Below are 21,927 nucleotides of genomic sequence, written 5' to 3'. Positions count from 1 at the left end.
ACGAATCTCTTCCAGTCGGTTGGCCAGGTTCCAATTTTTTTGGCATAGACAAGTGAGTACTTCCAGCGCTCCACCCATTTGTCAAAACATCTCAGTTGGTATTCAGTCAATTCCTGGAGGCTTATTTCTTGCCAATGCCTTCAGTGCAGCTTTGACTTCTTCCTTCAGTAATCATTGGTTCCTGGTCATATGCTACCTCTTAAAATGGCTGAACGTCAACCAATTCTTTTCGGTACAGTGACTCTGTGTACTCCTTCCATATTCCTTTGCTCTAGAGGGCTAATTTTCTTATGACATTAAGGCCAATGTTTCTAGGATATTAAAGCTGGATGGCTGCTTGCAGATCAACTTCCTCATATAAGTGCTGTTAGTACGTCATGAGTGAAACACAGCAAATATTAGAAGTCTCTCTATGGGCAGAACTATATCACCTATGAAGTTCACGGTATGAATGTGGATCTAATTTCAAAAGAATATATTCATAAAATGGTGGAACCAAGGCCCAGGGATTTTACACACATCATCCAAGTGTTCACTGCAACCTAGTGGCAGAAATGGATGCTAAGTCTAACCTCTTGAGTTCTTCTTCCAGCATCCTTTCCAGGTTAATAAGTTGCTATTTTCTTTAAAACAGGGCCTTTAAAATGTGTTTACTTTGCAGTTGATTTGGCAAGACCCTTGGATTGATGTCCTTGACTGGTCACAGATAGGTACACCTTGAGTCTACAAATTGCAATTGGGTCTTTTTGGCCTTGTGAACCACTGAATGTCCAGCATTTGATGCGTAGTAGATGCTGGATGGAAACTTGAATGTATGAATGAATGAATGTGTAAAGGAAAGTCTCATTGCATGGACAGCAGAATTTAGGGAAGACTTACAACTGACATGACCATGACATCCCCTATTGGAGCTGCAGGTGTACACTCCAAGGGCTGTATTCCCTGTGCTTTTTCTTCCAGTCATACACTGAGAGTTTCTGTTTGGCTAGTCAGTTAGCAATAACAATATTCAGAACTTAGCTTTAACTCAAGCATGGGCTCCTTTTAGAAGTCTTATTTCAGATTTTTTACTTTTTCTTTCCTAGTTTTGTTATTCCATTTTATAAGGTTCATATTTATTACTTTCAAAGAAAACTCTTTCTTGTAATCAAGATGCATACCCATATTCAGCAGACTTTCTAACACTGAAATATCTGAAGCCTATAGATTCTCAGTGTTACATAAGACCCAAAACTCACCTTATTCTGACACTGGCAGCACGTGATCGCTAGACTTACAGCACAAATGGTGTTCAAAAGCACTATGGCAGAGCTGGACATGCGCTGTTTGGGCTTCCAGAGAAAATGGATCGTACCAATGCAATACATGGCATTCAAATGTACATATGTGGATTCCTCTGGAAGAAGGAATTTCCAGAGTTGGACTCTTGACATAATCTTTTTCTGGCATCAATGCCAGAACCACACTTTCCCCATCAGATCTGACTTGTTAGAGGTGGACCACCCCAGACTTGCCTGTCTTCTGGGGACCCAAATGCTGTTACGGTCTTTTCCTTCCTAAGCACCCTCTTAGAATCTAATGAGTCTAAGTTCATTTACTTGTGTTCAGTAGAGGCCTTTTGAAGTGTGAGAAGAAATACCAGTTAAATCAGTTGTCATTGAGTTGACTTCAGCTGACGGTGAACCAATGCATGTCACAGTAGAACTATGTTCCATTGGGTTTTCAATGGATGATTTTTTAGAAGTACATTGCTAGGATTTTCTTCCAAGGTGCCTGTTATGAACTGAATTGTGTCCCCCCAAAATGTGTGTAAACTTGGCTAGGCCATGGTTCCCAGTATTGTGTAGTTATACATCATTTTGTGATCTGATGTGATTATCCTGTGTGTTGTAATTCATAACCTCTATGATGTTAATGAGGCAGGATTAGAGATAGTTCTGGTGGCATAGTGGCTAAGTGCTATGGCTGCTAACCAAAGAGCTGGCAGTTTGAATCCATCAGGCGCTCCTTGGAAACTCTATGGAGCAGTTCTACTCTGTCCTATAGGGTCACTATGAGTTGGAATTGACTCTATGGCAATGGGTTTGATGTTAATAAGACAGGACTCAATCTACAGGATTAGGTTGTACCTGGAGTCAATCACTTTTGAGGTATAAAAGAGAAAATCGAGCTGTGGGACCTCATTACCACCAAGAAAATAGTGCCAAGAGTGAAGCACATCCTTTGGACTTGGGGTCTCTGCACTGAGAAGCTCCTAGACCAGAGGAAGATTGATGACAAGGATCTTCCACCAGAGCTGACAGAGAGAAAAGCCTTCCCGTGGAGCTGGCACCCTGAATTTGGACTTCTAGCCTCCTAGATTGTAAGAAAATAAATTTCTGTTTGTTAAAGCCATCCACTTGTGGTATTTCTATATAGCAACACTAGATAACTAAGACAGTGGCTCTGGGTGGACTTGAACCTCCAACCATTTGGTTAGCAGCCATGCAGACTAACTGTCTGTACCACCCAGGAACTCCATGAGTAGTGGTTGATCTAAAAAAAAAAAAAAGCTGGATGTGAAGAGGAGTTGAATATTTCAAAAAAAAGAAGGGGCTTAAAAATCCTTAAAATTGAGCCATGGTTAGCAAACTTTCCTTTGATGGAATGCTCTCTCTCTAAGAAGGGTAGTTAGCAAGGTCTGGTTTTGCAGCTTTTAAATGTTTCATCACCATGCTCAAGCCTCCCTGCATGGGCTAGACTCAGTGCTCATGCCTCAGGCAGGGTTGCCCTCTGACAAGACACAACCAACTCTTCCTGCAGAATCCCTCTCAGGCAAAGTGAAGTGGACAGCAAGGCTGGCCAGCACCTCTCCTTTTCCATGTCTCTCTCCCCTCCCTTACTTTGGTGTCATACTAACTAAGCCCAGATCCATATCCCAACCCACACACCCTTCTCTCAAGGAACATCCTATCTGGGAACTATCAAAGATCTTAATTCAAATGAATGACTCCCATAAAGGCATTAAGGGTACTTCCACAAGTCCTAGGGTGGTGGTGAGTCTCCCACCTGTTCAGTCCTGCACCTTGTAGCCAACTGGCAATCCTGTACCATAAAGTGGTGGTAGCCTTAATCACACTGCCCAATGTCTTTGGGGGAGATTGCAGGCATAGCAGAGGCAGCTCTGATAGGCACTCAATAGAATTTTCTCCTTCATTTTACACTTAAGGATCAGGCCAGTCCTCCTTCAGAGCGGAGTCCACACTGGACCTATCGATCATATGCCGAATAAGCTAAACAAAGTAACAAGGGTGGTCCCAGGCATTTCAAACTCTTTCTTGGTTGTTGACAAGTTGATTTCTCCCCTTCATGCTCTTATTCTTCCATATTATTCAACATAGTCCAGGGCCAGGTTCTCCTTCCAGCACAAGAACACTAAATATAAGCAGATGTGCAGCCTGGTATCCTTTTTTTTTCATTTATTCACATTAGAATATACTTCCTGTTCCCTTGTAGACCTTACTAAGAAGTACCTATCATTTCCTCTCCTGCATTGAATACCACGACGGCGAAAATTACTGTTCATTCACAGAACCTATGAATTTTATAACACAGAAATCCCAACACTCCAAAAGATAACAAAGCAAAGGAGTATTTCACAAAAGAATGGTGCATCTGGAAGGGCGCATGCTGGAAGCAGGAAAGATGTCAGTTCATCAGCATCTTCAGAGAGATTAAATTTAAATTTAATATAAGTTACTGTGAAAGAGGGTTAAAATACTTAAAACTTCTCAGTCATATTTTCACTTATATTCATACACTCATTCCTTCATTCTGCATATATTTCTTGGCATTTAAATGTATAAGACACTCTACAAGGCACTTTGTGGAATTCAAAGGAAAGCAGACAGAGTTTGCCTCCAGGGAGCTTACAGTTAGTTGGTGGTGGTTCTTGTTAGCTTCTGTCAAGCTGATTCCACACTTCTGGTCATCCCATGCACAACAGAACAGAAAGCTGCCAGGTCCTGCACCATCCCCATGACGTGCTATGGCTCAGACCATTGGGATCCACAGGGTTTTCAATGACTGATTTTCAGAGGTACATTGCCAGGCCTTTCTTCCTAATCTATCTTAGTCAGAAGATCTGCTGAAACCCATTTAGCCTCATAGCAACATGCATGCCTCCACTGACAGATGGGTGGTGGCTGTGCATCAGGTGCGTTGGCTAGGAGTCCAACCTGGGTTTCCTCTACGAAAGGCAAAGGATTCTACCACTGAACCACCATGGATGTACCGTTTGCCTCCTTACAGTTAGTAGAAGAGCTAAAATGAATGTATATAATTACTATTTTTTTTTATGTAGCAATGGTTCGGGCATGTAGATCCATAATAGCACTATCGTGTTGGGCTGAAGTTATGGCTCAGTGTTGGTCTGTTTGTCCTTGACAAGCTTAATAAGTGAAATGTCATAGCAAGGGGCGCCTCTTAAGGTACATATTGTGGTTGGTTATGTCTTGGTCTCTTTGCCCAGATAGCCCGTAAATATCTCCAGAGCCTAGCACAACATCTGAAACAAGAAGGTACTCAAGAATGTTTGCAAATGAGTGAATCCTTCCCAAAAAAGAGATGATGAATCAGCTGCTGAATGAAGATTGCTGAGCCCAATTCTCTCTAAAGTGGGTAAAACTGAATTGTTAAAACCTCTTCTGTGGTTTTTTTTTTTTTTTTTTTTTTTAGGTATTTGAAATACAACTTTATTCTGGTTCTAAACAAAAAGGAATGGGAATGACAGGAACAAACAAGATTTCACCACTGAATATTGTGATGTGACTGTAGCAGTCTTATATTTGAAACTCAGGAAGGAAACAACTACATTCCAAAACAGCTAAATATGCAGGTCCAAAAAAACGAAGGTTTCTTTAACTGCCACATTCACTCCGAAGCCCATGCATCTCCCTCAGCATCCCAAAGATTATTATATAGCTAAAGTGGCAAACACACTGCACCACTGACATCACAGGACAGTTGCCTATAAAACTAGACTTCTGACGCTGGGCTCCAGCTTCATTCTCTCACAGGTCGTCATCCTCATCCGGGAGAGCAGTTGTCTGCGCAACCTCTAAATCATGCTCATATTGTGCTGCCAAAGCTGGGTCCATGACAACCTCTGGTGGGGCAAGAGCAGGCATGGCAACAAACTCCAAGTTAGGATCTCCAATTAGTTTTCTAGCAAGGCAAAGGAAGGGCTTTTCAAAGTTGTAGTTACTTTTGGCAGAAATGTCATAGTACTGAAGATTCTTCTTTCGGTGGAAGACGATGGATTTTGCCTTCACTTTCCTGTCCTTGATGTCCACTTTGTTGCCACACAACACAACGGGGATGTTTTCACATACTTGAACCAGATCTCTATGCCAGTTAGGCACGTTCTTGTAAGTAACTCTTGATGTTACATCACACATTATAATGGCACACTGGGCTTGGATGTAATAGCCATCTCTCAGTCCCCCAAATTTCTCCTGACCAGCTGTATCCCCACGTTGAATTTAATGGGTCCTCTGTTAGGATGGAACACAAGGGGATGGACCTCAACACCCAAGGTGGCTACATACTTCTTCTCAAATTCACCAGTCAGATGACGTTTCACAAATGTAGTTTTTCCAGTACCACCATCACCAACCAATACGAGTTTAAACTGGACTTGGGGTTCTCCTTGGGCAGCCATCGTGATGGTCCTTCGAGAAGCGTCTCTGGGCCCCATCTGACTGAGGGATGGAAAGATGGCGGAAGTGCAATTCAAACGCCCAGAGACCTCTTCTGTGGTCTTGAAGATAGGCATACAAGGAGACAGGCTGCCCCTCCTCTGTGCTCTGGGCTATTCAGCTAAGCATCCATTGGTTCTTGAAAGAAGTGGTGAGTCAGGAAGGCTGGGGTTTCATTGTGACCTTTGACATCCACTTAATGTTCTCAGGTGAGATGATTCAAACTTTCAGAAACTTAGTTTCCTCATCTGTGAAGTTAAATGTTGTATGAGACAATTTCAAAGGGCTCTTCCCACTCAAAGAGTCTATGAAACGGCCTTTGAAACATTGGGGTGCATTTGTAAATGGCTGTCCTTTGCAAATGCATGATGGCTACGACCAAGTCACTTACCACTGGTCAAGTGACACAGCATTCCGAAGAAATGAGGTGGAAGACCACAACCCACACCAATCAGCTCCAATAGATTCAGACTCATCTTTAGTCCTCTTGGCAATTCTGTATTGTGAGAAGGCTCCACCAGGATGATGTCTTTGTCCTGTGGAAACACCCCCTAATAGTGTATTGGATTTTGCCTGTCCTTGCTTGTTTGGAGATAATTGAGAAAAACATGTGCTGTTTGCTGTGGAATTTCTAGAAGCATGTAGCAATTACAAAGTCGGAAGAAATCACCTCATTTTCTCAGTGGTCCTCACAAGCCCCACCTCTGTGTGTTTGACCTGCTTTGCTCAGAGGTTAGTCCTGCTCCTGAGATCCTGCAGAGCAACAAAATTACAAAGAGTAGCCCATCAACACAGCCTTTTTCCATCGAAAGTGTTTGTCCTTCAGTCACAGTAAATAGCTCTCCTAAAAGCTGTGCAGCTCTGTAATCGAAAAAGGCACAGTGCTATGCCAAACCAAGGTCCACAAGCAGAGGGGGCCTCTGTTTTAACCCCAGATATCCTCTTTGTGCTTTGTCAGAGGAGGCCGGCTGCAGGTAAGTCAACTAGTCTTAATACGTATTCTAAAAGTGCTCCCATTGTGGATTTTTATCTAAACTGGCCATATTTCTGGAAAGCGTATAAAGTTCCTTTTCAGATTGGAAACAGGAGAGACAATCAGAGGATTAAAAGAGTAAATATTAAGAATGAGAGACTATGAAAAAATATGACCACTCTAGGCAACATTATCTAATTTGATGGCTCCAACTATCACCATAATTCCCAGAACTAATACAAAGATTTGCACATCAACAAATGGTAACTGAAATTTCATGAGCTCTTGATCCAAACTTCTAAGAGTTTACCTGTGTATCTTACAAGTATCTTAAAACTCAGTATGTCTCAATCCCTAACCCTTTACTGTTCGTCCCCAAGTTGTTCCCCCATTCTAATATGGGACACCATCATCTACCATGCTCAAAAAGGGAACAGCAGAGTTTTTATCCTCCCCCTTCTCACCTTCTTTAATGTATTTAGTGACCAAGTTTTTCCCATTCATTCTCTTGAATATCCCAAATGTTATTCCTCCTTTCTACTCATCTCATTCGCATTCTCTTCACAACAGCCTCCTGACATGGTCTCATGTGTACTCAATGTCTAGCCCATCTTCTACAGACCACTAGCACTGCCATTCATTCATTAAGCACATGTTCATGGACAGCCAGTCTCTGTGCCAGGCAGTGCGGATGCATACACAAGGAGCACAGCAGGTCTCACACATTTTGGTCTCACCAGCTCTTTTCACTCAACATTGAGGACACCAAAGCACTTTGGCTCATGGGTGATATATATATATCACTTGTCTGCCAGTTTGTCGTACTGTGGGGGCCTGCTTGTTGCTGTGATGATGGAAGCTATGCAACCGGTATTCAGATACCAGCAGGGTCACCCATGGAAGACAGGTTTCAGCTGACCTTCCAGACTAAGAAAGACTAGGAAGAAGGGCCCGGCAGTCTACTTCTGAAAAGCATTAGCCAGTGAAAACCTTATGAATAGCAGTGGAACATTGTCTGATATACTGCTGGAAGATGAGCACCCCAGGTTGGAAGGCACTCAAAAGATGACTGGGGAAGAGCTGCCTCCTCAAAGTAGAGTTGGCCTTAATGGTGTGGATGGAGTAAAGCTTTTGGGGCCTTCATTTGCTGATGTGGCACAACTCCAAATGAGAAGAAACAGCTGCAAACTTCCATTAATAATCGGAACCTGGAATGTACAAAGTATGAATCTAGGAAAATTGGAAATCGTCAAAAATGAAATGGAATGCATAAACATCGATATCCTAGGCATTAGTGAGCTGAAATGGACTGGTATTAGCCATTTTGAATTGGACAATCATATGGTCTACTATGCTGGGAATGACAACTTGAAGAGGAATGGTATTGCATTCAATGTCAAAAAGAACGTTTCAAGATCTATCCTGAAGGACAACGCTGTCAGTGATAGGATAATATGTATATGCCTACAAGGAAGACCAGTTATTGCGACTATTATTCAAATTTACGCACCAACCACTAGGGCTAAAGATGAAGAAACAGAAGATTTTTATCAGCTGCTACAGTCTGAAATTGATCGAACATGCAATCAAGATGCATTGATAATTACTGGTGATTGGAATGCGAAAGTTGGAAACAAAGAAGAAGGATCAGTAGTTGGAAAATATGGCCTTGGTGATAGAAACAATGTCGGAGATTGAATGATAGAATTTTGCAAGACCATCGACTTCTTCATTGCAAATACATTCTTTCACCAACATAAATGGTGACTATATACATGGACCTCACCAGACAGAACACACAGAAATCAAATTGACTATATCTGTGGAAAGAGACGATGGAAAAGCTCAATATCATCAGTCAGAACAAGGCTAGGGGCCGACTGTGGAACAGACCATCAATTGCTCATATGCAAGTTCAAGCTGAAACTGAAGAAAATCAGAGCAAGTCCACGAGAGCCAAAGTCTGACCTTGAGTATATCCCAACTGAATTTAGAGACCATCTGATGAATAGATTTGATGCATTAAACACTAGTGACCAAAGACCAGACAAGTTGTGCCATGACATCAAGGACATCATACATGAAAAAAGCAAGAGGTCAATGAAAAGACAGAAAAGAAAGAAAAGACCAAGGTGGATGTCAGAGGAGACTCTGAAAATTGCTCTCGAGCCTTGAGCAGCTAAAGCAAAAGGAAGAATTGATGAAGTAAAAGAACTGAACAGAAGATTTCAAAGGGCCTCTCAAGAAGACAAAGTAAAGTATTCTAATGACATGTGCAAAGAGCTTGAGAGGGAAAACCAAAAGGGAAGAACACACTTCGTGTTTCTCAAGCTGAAAGAACTGAAGAAGAAATTCAAGCCTCAAGTTGCAATAGTGAAGGATTCTATGGGAAAAATATTGAATGACGCAGGAAGCATCAAAAGAAGATGGAAGGAATATACAGAGTCATTATACCAAAAAGAATTAGTCGATGTTCAACCATTTCAAGAGGTGGCATATGATTAGGAACTGATGGTACTGAAGGAAGAAGTCCAAGCTGCTCTGAAGGAACTGGCAAAAAACAACGCTCCAGAAATTGATGGAATATCAATTGAGATGTTTCAACAAACAGATGCAGCGCTGGAGGTGCTCACTCGTCTATGCCAAGAAATATGGAAGACAGCTTCCTGGCCAACTGACTGGAAGAGATCCATATTTATGCCTATTCCCAAGAAAGGTGATTCAGCCATATGTGGAAATTATAGAACAATATCATTAATATCACAAGCAAGCAAAACTTTGCTAGAGATCATTCAAAAACAGCTGCAGCAGTATATCGACAGGGAACTGCCAGAAATTCAGGCCGGTTTCAGAAGAGGACATGGAACCAGGGATATCATTGCTGATGTCAGATGGATCCTGACGGAAAGCAAAGAATACCAGGATGTTTACTTGTGTTTTACTGACTATGCAAAGGCATTCGACTGTATGGATCATAACAAACTATGGATAACATTGCAAAGAATGGGAATTCCAGAACACTTAATTGTGCTCATGAGGAACCTGCACATAGATCAAGAGGCAGTTGTTCGGACAGAACAAGGGGATACTGATTGGTTTAAAGTCAAGAAAGGTGTGCATCAGGGTTGTATCCTTTCACCATGCCTATTCAATCTGTATGCTGAGCAAATAATTCGAGAAGCTGGACTACATGAAGAAGAATGGGGCATCAGGATTGGAGGAAGGCTCATTAACAACCTGCATTATGCAGATGACACAACCTTGCTTGCTGAAAGTGAAGAGGACTTGAAGCACTTACTGGTGAATATCAAAGACTACAGCCTTCAGTATGGATTCCACCTCAACATAAAGAAAATGAAAATCCTCACAACTGGACCAATAGGCAACACCATGATAAATGGGGAAAAGACTGGAATTGTCAAGGATTTCATTTTACTTGGATCCACAATCAACAGCCATGGAAGCAGCAGTCAAGAAATCAAATGACGCATTGCATTGGGCAAATATTCTGCAAAGGACCTCTTCAAAGTGGTGAAGGGCAAAGATGTCACCCTGAAGACTAAGGTACGCCTGACCCAAGCCATGGTATTTTCAATCGCCTCATATGCACGTGAAAGCTGGGCAATGAATAAGGAAGACCAAAGAAGAGTTGACGCTTTTGAATTGTGGTGTTGTTGAAGAATATTGAATATATCATGGACTGCCAAAACAACGAACCAATCTGTCTTGGAAGAAGTGAGGCCAGAATGCTCCTTAGAGGCAAGGATGGTGAGACTGCATCTTACATACTTTGGACATGTTGTCAGGAGGGATGAATCCCTGGAGAAGGACATCATGCTTGGCAGAGTACAGGGTCAGCAGAAAAGAGGAAGACCTTCAACGAGGTGGATTGATACGGTGGCTGCAACAATGAGCTCAAGCATAACAATGATTGTGAGGATGGCGCAGGACTGGGCAGTGTTTCGTTCTGTCGTGCATAGGGTTGCTATGAGTCGGAACCGACTTGATGGCACCTAACAACAACAACAACAGATATATATATCATATTAGAAATGAAAACAGACATTTTAAAAGCTCAAGACCACACACCACCACTCATATGTCAGTTTGCTATAGTGTGATGTCTTGCATGTTGCTATGATACTGCAAGCTATGCCACCAGTATTTCAAATACCAGCAGGGTCGCCACGGTGGGCAGGTTTCAGTGGAGCTTCCAGACTAAGATAGACTAGAAAGTAAGATCAGCCAACGAAAGTCCTATGGATTACAAGAGAATAATTTCTGATAAAATGCTGGAAGATGAGCCCTGCGAGTTAGAAGGTACTCAAAATACACAGTGGCCACAAAAATGGACTTGAGCATACCAGCAATCATGAAGACGGGACAGGACCGGGCAATATTTTGTTCTGTTGTACACTGGGCCATACAGATGAGCCAACTCCAAGGCAGCTAACAAAACCAACAACACCACGTCTACACAAGCACATATTCCTTTTGCTGCCAGAGCGATGATGTCATCTCACAGCAGGAAGTCTCTAGAAAATGCCACTCAATTTTCGTGAATGAATGAGAGTCAAACAGGCAACAAACATGGTAGTGTGACTGTGAAAGTAGTGTTGACCCCACAGACTCTCTAAACGGGCCTCAGGAACCTCAGGAGTCCCCATGTAATCCTTCCAGAATGACTGACTTAGACAGCATCTCTACCCTTTAAATTCCATAAAACCCCTTCCCTACACTTAAAATCCAATAATGTCAAAATCACAGTAGGAAAACCATTTGCTCCTTATCGGTGTTCCCTTCAAACCCCTTCCCTCTCAGACCCGCCGCCATTTCATCTTTGGCTCCCCCACTCTTCTGGTTTCCAGCCCTTTCCTCTAATCACCTGCTCGTTCCTGAAGAGACTGGACCTTAACGCCTTTGTCTGCTGGGTTGACAAGATGCTTCTCCCCTGACTCCTCTGCCTGATGAAATCTCACTCACGTTTTAGACCCAGCTCAGGTGTTAACTCCTTGGTAAAGCATCTACCTCCTTCCCAGGCAAATTTTAAATTCACTGAAGGCCAGGATGCCTAATGATCAATTTGACTAGGATTCTATTCCCTTTTAAGTGCTTTTGTATCTGTTTTGAATTTCTATTATATTTGTCATATTTCAACATTTTACGGATTTTTAAATCAAATCCATTCAGACTATCCTATTCTTTCTCTGCCACTTTTTTTTTCACATCTTAAGGATTTTGAACCAATGTTTCTAAGGGAGCATCAGGGCTTAATTTGACATGTCTAATCAGTATTTTAAAAATGTTACCACTTGTACTTGACAGGGCCAATTACAGAAACTTCCACATCTCCAGGACATCATTTCCCTATCTTGTTTGCATGGTATAAACGACCTTCAGAAAGGAGCTTGGAGTTTCTTTTCTTTCTAGAGAAAATAATTCTAATGGTATTGTGACAAAAACCTGCACAGAAGTACATCACTAGCCCATCTGCTCCTGAGGGTTATGTCCTGGCCTTTATCCTGACACCCTGGGCCACCAACTTTGGGCAAGTAGATTCCACCCTGTTGGGTATGACATCAATTGCCCTTAATTGATTTAACTCTGGGATCAGAACAGTGCAGAGTACAGTAATTAATCTGAGTTAATATGTTACATGGCTTTTATTGAGAGAAATTTCAGTTTTTAAGGAAAGGGTCTATTGGCAAATTTTCTTAAAAAACATCAACAAAAAACATAATGGAAAAAGATTTCTGGTCATTCACAATGTTGCACATCTAATAATTATTTGTAAGTGTATACGTTTAAGTCAGAAGTACACCTAGATATAGGTTTTTTAAAGTCTTAAAAGGGTCAAAATATGTCAAAAAGACTAGGACACCAAAATGAATCCAAAAAAATCCTCAAAATGCAGCTTCTTTTTAGATGGACTAATCATTAGGCAACCGGTCAATGGCAAACTGGTTGGCAGCGAGTGAGTCAACTACTATTCCTTTCTTTGTTGTTTTCAGACACAGGCCTTCAATACTATGCATGTCACTCAATTCTGACCAGGTACCATATTTTTATGGAAATAACACATGCCTTCTACATTTGTTTGCCAACTGTGCCTTCCCCTCATGAGGTTATTTTCATAAGCGCCACAAAACCAATGTTGCTGTAAAAAAATAATTAGGATAGCACACTTACGGAAATATCTCACAGGGGGAGGGCATGGTTGGCAAACAAACATACAAGGTGCATGTTATTTGCATAAAAATACAGTATTTTCACATGCTTATATAGCCAACTAGGCGGTATGCCTCTTGGGGAAGGAATTATAGCATGCAGCATATGGCATGTAGTGTATAAAAAAAAAAATTTTTTTTAGTGTATAGTATGTGGTAAATAATGTATCACTAAGTCCATCAAATAGTAAGTGTTTTATAAATGTTAACAGAATAAAGACAAAATTTGAAATAATGCATTTTAACGAATGAATCCTCTCTAGCTCCCAATAGTGTAATTTCATCATAAGGGGAAAGAGTTATCATTTCTGTACTACAAGTGAAAGTGTTTGTTTTCCAATAGATTTTCAAATTTTTACTTTTATGTAGTTAAGATTACAGGTTGCTATCTCCTGAATGCTGGCTGCTTTGATGTGGGAGGAAGAAAGGGGAACACTGGCTGGCTCAGAGACTGGGTACAAAATGCCCAGTGCTGAAATGTGGGTGCCTCAAGGATTTATTTTTTTGGTCTGCTCCTCTTTGCTGGGCACATCCTCATAGAGTGCCCTTATGCATGCTCATTGTTCCAACCCGTGATGCCTGCGATGGTTAGACTTAGGTATCCCCTAGATTAGTCTGTAGTGCCCTGTTATTCAGTCAAACACTCATCTAGGTATAACCATGAAGGCATTTTGTAGATGAGGTTAACGTCTAAGATCAGTTGACTCTAAGTAACTCTCGATGATGTGGGTGGGCCTCATCTAATCAATTAAAGGCCATAAGAGCAAAACCTGAGGTTTCCTGGAGAAGAAGACATTCTGCCTGGGAACTGTAACACAGGACTCTTGCCTGAGTCCCCAGCCTGCTTCCCCAAGCAGACAAGGGCACATGCACTAACTGTGGGCAGTCACGTTCTCTCAGAGACTCAGCTTCCTTATGTCAAAACTGAGTTCTATCAGTGGATTTCAACTTGGCTCCAAAGACGTCCATGGCTTCCACTGAGTATCTCGGGGTTCAGCCGGGAGTGCTGCTGGGGATGCTGCAGTAAGCTGGGACGGTGTTGAAACATTCCATGAGTTTATGATCTCTGAAGTTGCCTGGTTCAAACTGGGCCCCAGTAAGATTTAAAAAAAAAAAAAAATCCCCAAGTCATGTGCTAGTCAGTGGTGGAGTTGAGAATAAAACAAGGGTCTCCTGTCTTCCAGGAGGCATTGATTCCACTGCTCCACATGGGTTTCCTAACGCCTTCAGCTGGAGGTTAACACCTCCATGTCTCTATGAGGGGCTTCCCCAGACAGCTGGGTTCTTTGGCATACCCAAATTATAGAAGGGGGCATGTCAATTAGTTAAATGTGACTCGATATAAACAGGAAATTAAAAAATAAGGTGGAGAGTTAGGTTTTCTATATGTATGACTGATCAGATAAAACATAGGATGCCAGGTTAAATTTGAATGTCAGATAAACAACAAGTAATTTTTAGTATAAGCATTTCCCATATTTTGGATGGGATATACTTATACTAAAAAATTACTCATTGTTTACCTGAAATTCAAATTTTATTGGGCATCCTGTATTTTCATTTGTGAAATCTGGCATCATCAATTGCACAAAGATGACACCCAAGTGTTGAAAAACCTAAAGAATATTAAGCATTTTCAAAATGCAAAATGCCTCCCTTTACCTCATAGTTGAATACAAGCTGACTCTGTGAGGGGTGGTTTTTCTCTACTCAGGCTGCACGTAAGAATCGCCTGGGTTGATTTTTTAAAGTACAGATGCCAAGGCCCCATCCCACACTGATAAAACCAGAAATTTGGGGGGAGTTGGGATTTAGCAACAGTGTTTTTAAAAAGACTCCCTCAGTAGTCCAAAGTGTGGTCCTCAGACCAGTGCCACCAGCACTGCCTGGGACCTTGTTAGAAATACAAACTCTCTGGACTCAGCCCAGACTTACTCAATTAAAACACGGGGACTCAGGAACCTATGTTTCAACAAAATCTCCCAGGTGATTCTGAGGCAGCTGGCATTTGAAAGCCACTGCTTTAGAACCTCAGTAGTGAATTCTCAAAGTCCACTGCGGGCACAGCAGGGTTGCCAGCAGACGGGCATGCCCAGGGCTACCAGAAAGGCTGCATAGAGCCTGGTTCTAGTTCTCTGTATGACACAGAGGCCTTGATCTGATCCTAAGCCAGCTGCAGCTCCCATTTCTGCATCCTTACCTGAGGATGAACAAACAGCCCAGTGTGTGAGCCCAGCTAGTGGGAGTCACAGATACTTAGAGGCTAAAGGTGCCCTTTCCAAATCTGCACTTTCTTCCCTCCATTCCCCAAATGCAAACCACACTTCCTGGTGAGGAAACCTCGGTCGAGAGAGGCTTAATGATTTACCCAAAGCGATAGGTAGTGGCAGAGGGGGATAACTCAGGGTTAAGCTTTGCACTGCTCTAGGGAGTTGACTGGAGGACAGGGCCTAGGTAAGCCAAGATATGTATATAAACACATCAAGTGATCTGCTCTATGTATCTCATTATGTGTGCACAGGTGCTTTCAAAATGGAATAAGGCATTAGATCAGTACCTTTAATAATAAGGACACTATTTTTGCTGCACTTGGCCAATTTCAAAGCCTAAGCTGACCGTTAGAGTGCGTTTGACACCCAGTTGGCCAGGCAGGTTTGAACTTGCCCACCAGACTCCCTGAGATGTGATCCAATCCCCAGCCCTCAGCAGTGAATATCAAACCAGGTTCAGCCTTATCAAGATCCTGCTCCAGGCTGGGTCCCCACTGAGTTCAGCAGATGCCCAGTGGATGCACTAGCCAAAGCATCGACAATTTCCCTCTATTTTCTCCACCTATCAAGTAGATTTTTGAATCTGCTGTCTCCACATGTCCTTTCACCATTCTTCCTCACTGTTCCTCTTGACCAGTCTGCTCCCATTTCTAATGTCTAAGCCTTGCTTCTGCATTTTCATCTCTGATGCTCAAGGAAGTGAGCTCCCTGCCTGCCTCCTGGAGCTGGAACTCTGGTAAACAGTTTCCTTCCAGAGGGAGAGCTGACAGCCAGACTCCAGTCAGGCCCTGGGCTTCTGATGGTCGAGGTGCTATTGCATAACACCAGATTAAGTGGGGGCGGGGGGGTGGAGAGGACATGATGTGGAGAATGAGGTGGAGAACGAGGTTCAGAAGGAAGGAAAGGGGGAGGAGGAGGGGGAGACAATCATGAGCAGAAAAGGAAGAGGAAAAGAAGAAGAAAAAGAAAGGAGAGGAGGAAGAGGAGTCATTACCTTTGTATAGCACCCATGCTTTATAACGCCATGTGTTAGGCATTCATATATAGCATCCAATTTTATTCTCATAGGAATCCTTAGGATCTAATATCATTAACCCAATTTTACAGATGAGGTAAGTGAGGCTCAGCGATCTGGTGACTTATCCAAAGTCAACTAAGTTTTATTTAGCACAGCTGCAATTCGAGCCAGGTCTATTCGGTTCTAAGGACAGTACTTTATCTTCTGTGGCATAGTACTTTAAATCTTGATTATATAAGTAAAGAATGAAAAGAATTTCAGTATGAAACCACAAGGAGACAGAGATCTCATTAAAGGGTGGACAAGAAGACAAAGACAGAAAGGTTATGGACCCTGGGATGCAGATCAGAGAAGAACAGAGCCAAGTAACTTATCAATAATTTTTACAAATATGTGAAGGAAAATTATTAGGGCATCTTGGGAGTTCATAGCCACACAAACTATTAAATTGTTTTGTCAGTTATTCTTTCTTCATGTGTCCATCCTCTCTTCTGTATCTCTCTACTGGTATAACCTCTAGTAAAAGTATACTGCATAGCATGCCAGATACAACCCCATGAAAAACAGAAAAGGAGAAGGTTATAGCTTCTCAGTGTTTGTTGGATGGAAGCACAAAGATATGTTTTTCTGATTGTGGTGCAGTGGTGGGGAGAGATGGATCCTGATAGTTATGCATGTTTTGTGAATTTTTAATTTTATGCTTAATGAGATAGTTTGAATGAGACAATTTATCTGTGGGATGGCATCCGGGGTAACACTGAAAAAAAAAAAAAACCCCAAAATGGCTAAGAATTATTAACTTTACAGAGAATAGTGACCAACTATCCATTCAAGAAAATGTAACAAAATGTCAGAAGGTTGTCATAGTCTCTGCCACAACAGAGATCCAACAAACAGGTTCAACATTGTTAGGCACAAGGAAAGTATAGAAGTGTGAACTATGGTATCAAGAACTTGAAATCTAGATCTTGATTTAGATTGGGAATTAAGATCAAGACACATTTATACCAAAAGCCACTGCCGTCCAGTAGATTTCGACTCATAGTGACCCTGCAGGACAGAGTAGAACTGTCCAGCAGGGTTTCTAAGGCTGTAAATCTTTACAGAAGCTGACTGCCACATCTTTCTCCCAAGGAGCCACTGATGGGTTTGAATTACCGATCTTTTGGTTAGCAGTCAGCAGCCACTGGAGACACATTAACTCGATCCTATTCAACAAACATTTGTTAAGTAAACACACGCCTACCATGCGTTAGGTGGAGTACTATGCTCTGGGGTACAGCTGTGAACAAGACCGCCAGGTGGAAATATATTTTCAAACATTATATATAATCAAATGATAAACAGTGGGAATTCAGATCATAAATACTCAGAAAGAGGAAAATTCAGTGAGACCTGTCATGTTCAGAGAGTAAGCACTGAAGATTTGCTGGAAGTTGGACCCATGAAGGAAGGGCGGGACTCGGCCAGGAGAGAAGAGAGGTGAGAATGACCATGCTGGGTTTGTGGGGAAGGATCAATTCCAATCTGTCTGCATTCAGAAAGGACACACTTGATGAATTTTCAAGGCCCCTTCCTACTTATATTTCTTTCCTTAACCCTTTCCACTGCCTCAAATATCTTTTTCTTAATTGTACAGTAGCAAAGGGAGAAACAGGCTCTGCCAATTTTCAGACAATGCCCAACATCTCAGACCAGTGGTTTGATACCTTGACTGCCCATTAGGACCCGGTAAGGAGCTTTTTAAAACTGTCCATGCAGAGTCCTACCCCACTTGAGTCAGCAGCCAAGGTTGAGAACCAGCACTCTAGACTCATGACAATCTCTCTCCTAACTTGGGCATTGAAGCATGGGTTCCAAATGATGTCAACAGTGTTCAAAGAATATTGGGAGATGCCTGGTTAAACAAAGTTAAGCAGATTTTATTTCTCATAAGACAAAAAAACAAAAACTCCAACCAGTTACAGTCAAATTAATTCTGACTCATGGCAACCCCATGTGTTTCAGAGTAGACTTGTGCTCCATAGGGTTTTCAATGTTTGATTCTTTGGAAGTAGATTGCCAGGTCTTTCTTATGAGGCACCCCTGGGCAAACTGGAAGCACTAACCTTTCAGTTAGCAGTCAAGCACTTAACCATTTGCACCACCTGGGGACTCTTTTTTCACAGGACCACTCAGATATTTGAGCCAATTTTGATCAATGTTAACTAAGTTGGAATTGGATATTACTGACTACATGTGGCTGGAATATGTTAATACTGCTCAAAAACAGTTTAAGCAGATGGGAACTTGGTTGAACTAGTATAACATGATCAAAACTGGATTGAAGGGATTTTTTTTCTGTTGCATTTTCTAATTGGCTAGCTCTGGTTCATAGAACCATTGGGTGATTTTTATAGACTGACATCTGTCCAGGAAGGAGGAAATGAAGACAGTGAGGATGTGTAAGTCTGGCTGTAAAGGTAAGGCTGGTGTAAGGTCACAGGTGTCTGTGTTGGGGGTGGAGGAGTGTGAGGCTGAGGGAGAGTCTTGATCAGCTTTAAATGCAGATGGAAAGGCATCATTAAAGCAGTAGTCAAATATTGCTAACACTGGAATCACCTGGAATTCCTTAAAAAATACTGGTGACTGCCTCCCACTCCTAGACATTCTGATTTAATTGGCATAAGGGGTGACCCGGGCAGTGGCAATTTGGAAGCAGACAGGATAATTGGGAGAACATGACCCCTCATATGTGGGGTGGTCAGAAGAAGACTGCCTCTTGGCATGGGAAAGAGGCACCTCAGGACCTCACAGCTGCATTAACAGGCTTGTGTTTCCATCCCAGAAAGGACCTTGCCATACCACCGCCATACCATTCCCAAAGAGGGGGCCTTCCTTTTTTAAGTTCTGAGTACCTTCCAAATGTCTGGCAGGAAGAAGGAATCACTGATTCTACCATCTTCTAACAACCTGACAGCTCACTTTCCATTTCACCAGGACAGACTGTTTCAACGTTACTCCTTCCCCTGCTGCTCATCACATCATGTCTAGAGAAGTAACCATGTGGGCCAAAAGGCACCTAGGCAGCCAGGGGGAGAAACTTGGGAGGGGAAAGGCCCTGGAGATTCTGTAAATCCCACCATCGGCTTCAGAACAAATGAACAAATTCATTTTAGATGAGCATCTTTGCTAGGGGAGGTAGTGCTGTTCTCACAACAACTACATTTGGGTGGCCATTGCTGAACCCAAGAGTAAGCTCCAAGGAACGTTAGGGAGACCCCACAGGGCCTTTGAGGAAAATTTCACTTTTTTTTTTACTTATTTATTTATTTTTACTGTGCTTTAAGTGAAAGTTTACAGTTCTAGTTTCTCTTACAAAAATTTAAACACACATTGTTATGTGACCCTAGTTGCTCCCCTATAATGTGGCAGCACGTTCCTCCTTTCCACCCCAGATTTCTCTTGTCCAGTTGACCAGCTCCTATCCTTTTCTGCCTTCTCATCTTGCTCCCTGACAGGAGCTGCTCATTTAGTCTTCTCAGAAGCACACTCCTCACCACCATCATTTTATGTCTTACAGTCCAGTCTAATCTTTGAAGAGTTGGCTTTGGGAGTGGTTTTAATTTTTGGCTAACAGACAGTCCAGGGGCCACGTCTTCCAGGGTGCGAAATTCCACTTTTTGAGGCAATCCTGTTTGTCTACGTGTAGTCATCTCACACTAGAAGCTCCGACTAGAAGCTCTCAGAGCAGATGGTTTTCTCTTAAATTTTTTATCCTGGAATATTATAGAATCACAGAATTTTGGAGTTTGAAGAGATCTAGCTTCCCCTTTTACAGATGAGGAAACTGAAGCCCAGAGAGATGGAATCCTTGTTCACGCGCTCACAAGCAGTGTGGGGAGAGCAGTGTCTGGAGCTCTCTAGCCAGGGGAATGAGATTTGCAGCATTAGTCAACATAAAGCATGGTGTGGGTACTAAGGGCCAATCATCATACCCTTGTTAAAAAACCATTTTTATCTGCAGTATGCTGTTAGATGGAGCTGCCCTTGTTTTTTCTGGGACAAGCACAGGGCTTTAGAATCCGCCTAGACAAACTGCAGATGCCCCTTACTTAGTGTTTTCTTTGGGGGAGATACGGAGTCTAGGCCTGTACAATTCATTTATTTGCCAAGGTCTTCCTTTTACCTCCAGTCTTTCTTCATTGCAATTTGCCACAGATTCATCAGCTCATTCTACTCCCAAATCTCATCACCTCTTCAAATACATTCAATGTCTTCCCACTGCCTATAGACGAGCTTCGGAGCGTTTTTCACAGTGTGGATCCCACAGAAAACAGTCGTGTTTGTAGAGGACACTAGGTTCATTTTTTTAGGGAGGTAGTTCCCCGAGTGGTCTTCAGAACAGCAGCATCAGCACCACCTAGGAACTTGGATGAAATACTGATTCTCAGGTGCTACCCCAGGCCCCAGCCTTCCAGGATCTTCTGGTGGACACTGAAGTTAAAGAAGCACTGCTCTAGGTAGTTTGTTACTACAGAGACTGCCCTGGGGGTTCAGGCCACCCCAGCCCTGTCCAGACAGAGGTGGCACATGAACTCGGATGGGGAGTGGAAGGACAATGAGGAAGGCAGCCCCCTGCTCCATTCTGTAAGCTTCTCAACCTAAGGCAGGCTCCAGCTGGGGAAGGGGAGACAGCTTAAATTGGGTGAGGGAATGAAACTTTGATATTAAACTAGACTGAACTTTTCATACTTGAAAAATAAATCTATTCATCCCTCCCTAAGAATGACTGGAGACACTCTATGATCTGCCAGTAGTTTTACCCAAGATGGAGAAAATAAAATCAACAGAGTAATGAGAAGGGATAAAACTGTTTTCTGATATTACCCTACAGAGTCCATTTCAGTTAGCTAATATACCCAGTAAATATGTGAGGATCAATTAATTAGTGAGCTTTTTCCTACCCAAGAATCTCTGGAAGAGGTAGATACCATGGAGGATCTCCATCAGATTCAGGAATAGGGTGGTTAGTGGGGAAGTACTGAAAAGAAGGCTCTAAGGTCAGGAACACAGCAGCCTAATGGAGCTGACCGGACATAAAGGAAGAACATAACTTAGGTTCTAGAAAGGACATCTGCTTTCCTGTTTCAGTTGTCCCACTTCTAAGTTCCAATAGTCTGAATCTTGAGTGTTGATTTATTGAAGGTGAGATTCCCAATCTGGCTTCTGCAGACCTAAGGAAACAGGAGCTCCTGATTTCAAATTTCTCTCACTACTCCCCACCTCTGCCTCCTGTCTTGAGGTAGCAGAAATTGCTGATATGACATTCTTTGAAGAGAAAGATGCTACCTAGCTTTCATCATTTCTCATTTTCTTCCTACCTGCCTGAACATCTGAGCCCAGTTAAAGCCCTTGCTGGAGGCTCTTGTCAAGAAGAAACTTCTGTCAAATAATAGCCAAAACACTAGTTGCTGGGAGCCACCAGGTCACAGACAGCCAGAATGGGCTTCTGCAAGCCAGCCTCGAAAAGACAGTTCCCCCCAGCGGGGGTGAGCTGGGCCCCACCAGTGCAGGGGATTAGATGAGCCTCCTTTAGCAGTAATAAGAAGTACATAGGCTGGGGGAGTGGGCATCAGGGAGCTGGAGGGTGAGAAGACAGACTGGCTGAGAATACTGATTCTACCACCAATAGAGTGACCATGCCCTGGAGCGGTTTCTA

General features: G+C 42.5%; 2 protein-coding genes across 5 annotated transcripts in view; both read right to left on the bottom strand.

Annotated features, from left to right (window-relative positions):
- Positions 1-21,927, bottom strand: part of PTPRN2 (protein tyrosine phosphatase receptor type N2) — a 1,957,978-nt gene that overhangs the window by 623,859 nt on the left and 1,312,192 nt on the right. The gene's annotated exons all lie outside the window — the stretch shown is intronic.
- LOC126063557 (GTP-binding nuclear protein Ran-like) lies at positions 4,892-5,805 on the bottom strand. Its single transcript, XM_049861885.1, is given in 2 exon segments — positions 4,892-5,512; positions 5,515-5,805. Coding segments are annotated over 2 exon segments (684 nt in total). The 5' UTR covers positions 5,738-5,805; the 3' UTR covers positions 4,892-5,051.

Source organism: Elephas maximus, chromosome 20 (assembly GCF_024166365.1).
Source record: "Elephas maximus indicus isolate mEleMax1 chromosome 20, mEleMax1 primary haplotype, whole genome shotgun sequence".
Lineage (NCBI taxonomy): Eukaryota > Metazoa > Chordata > Mammalia > Proboscidea > Elephantidae > Elephas > Elephas maximus.
This window is presented reverse-complemented; position numbering and strand designations above follow the sequence as displayed.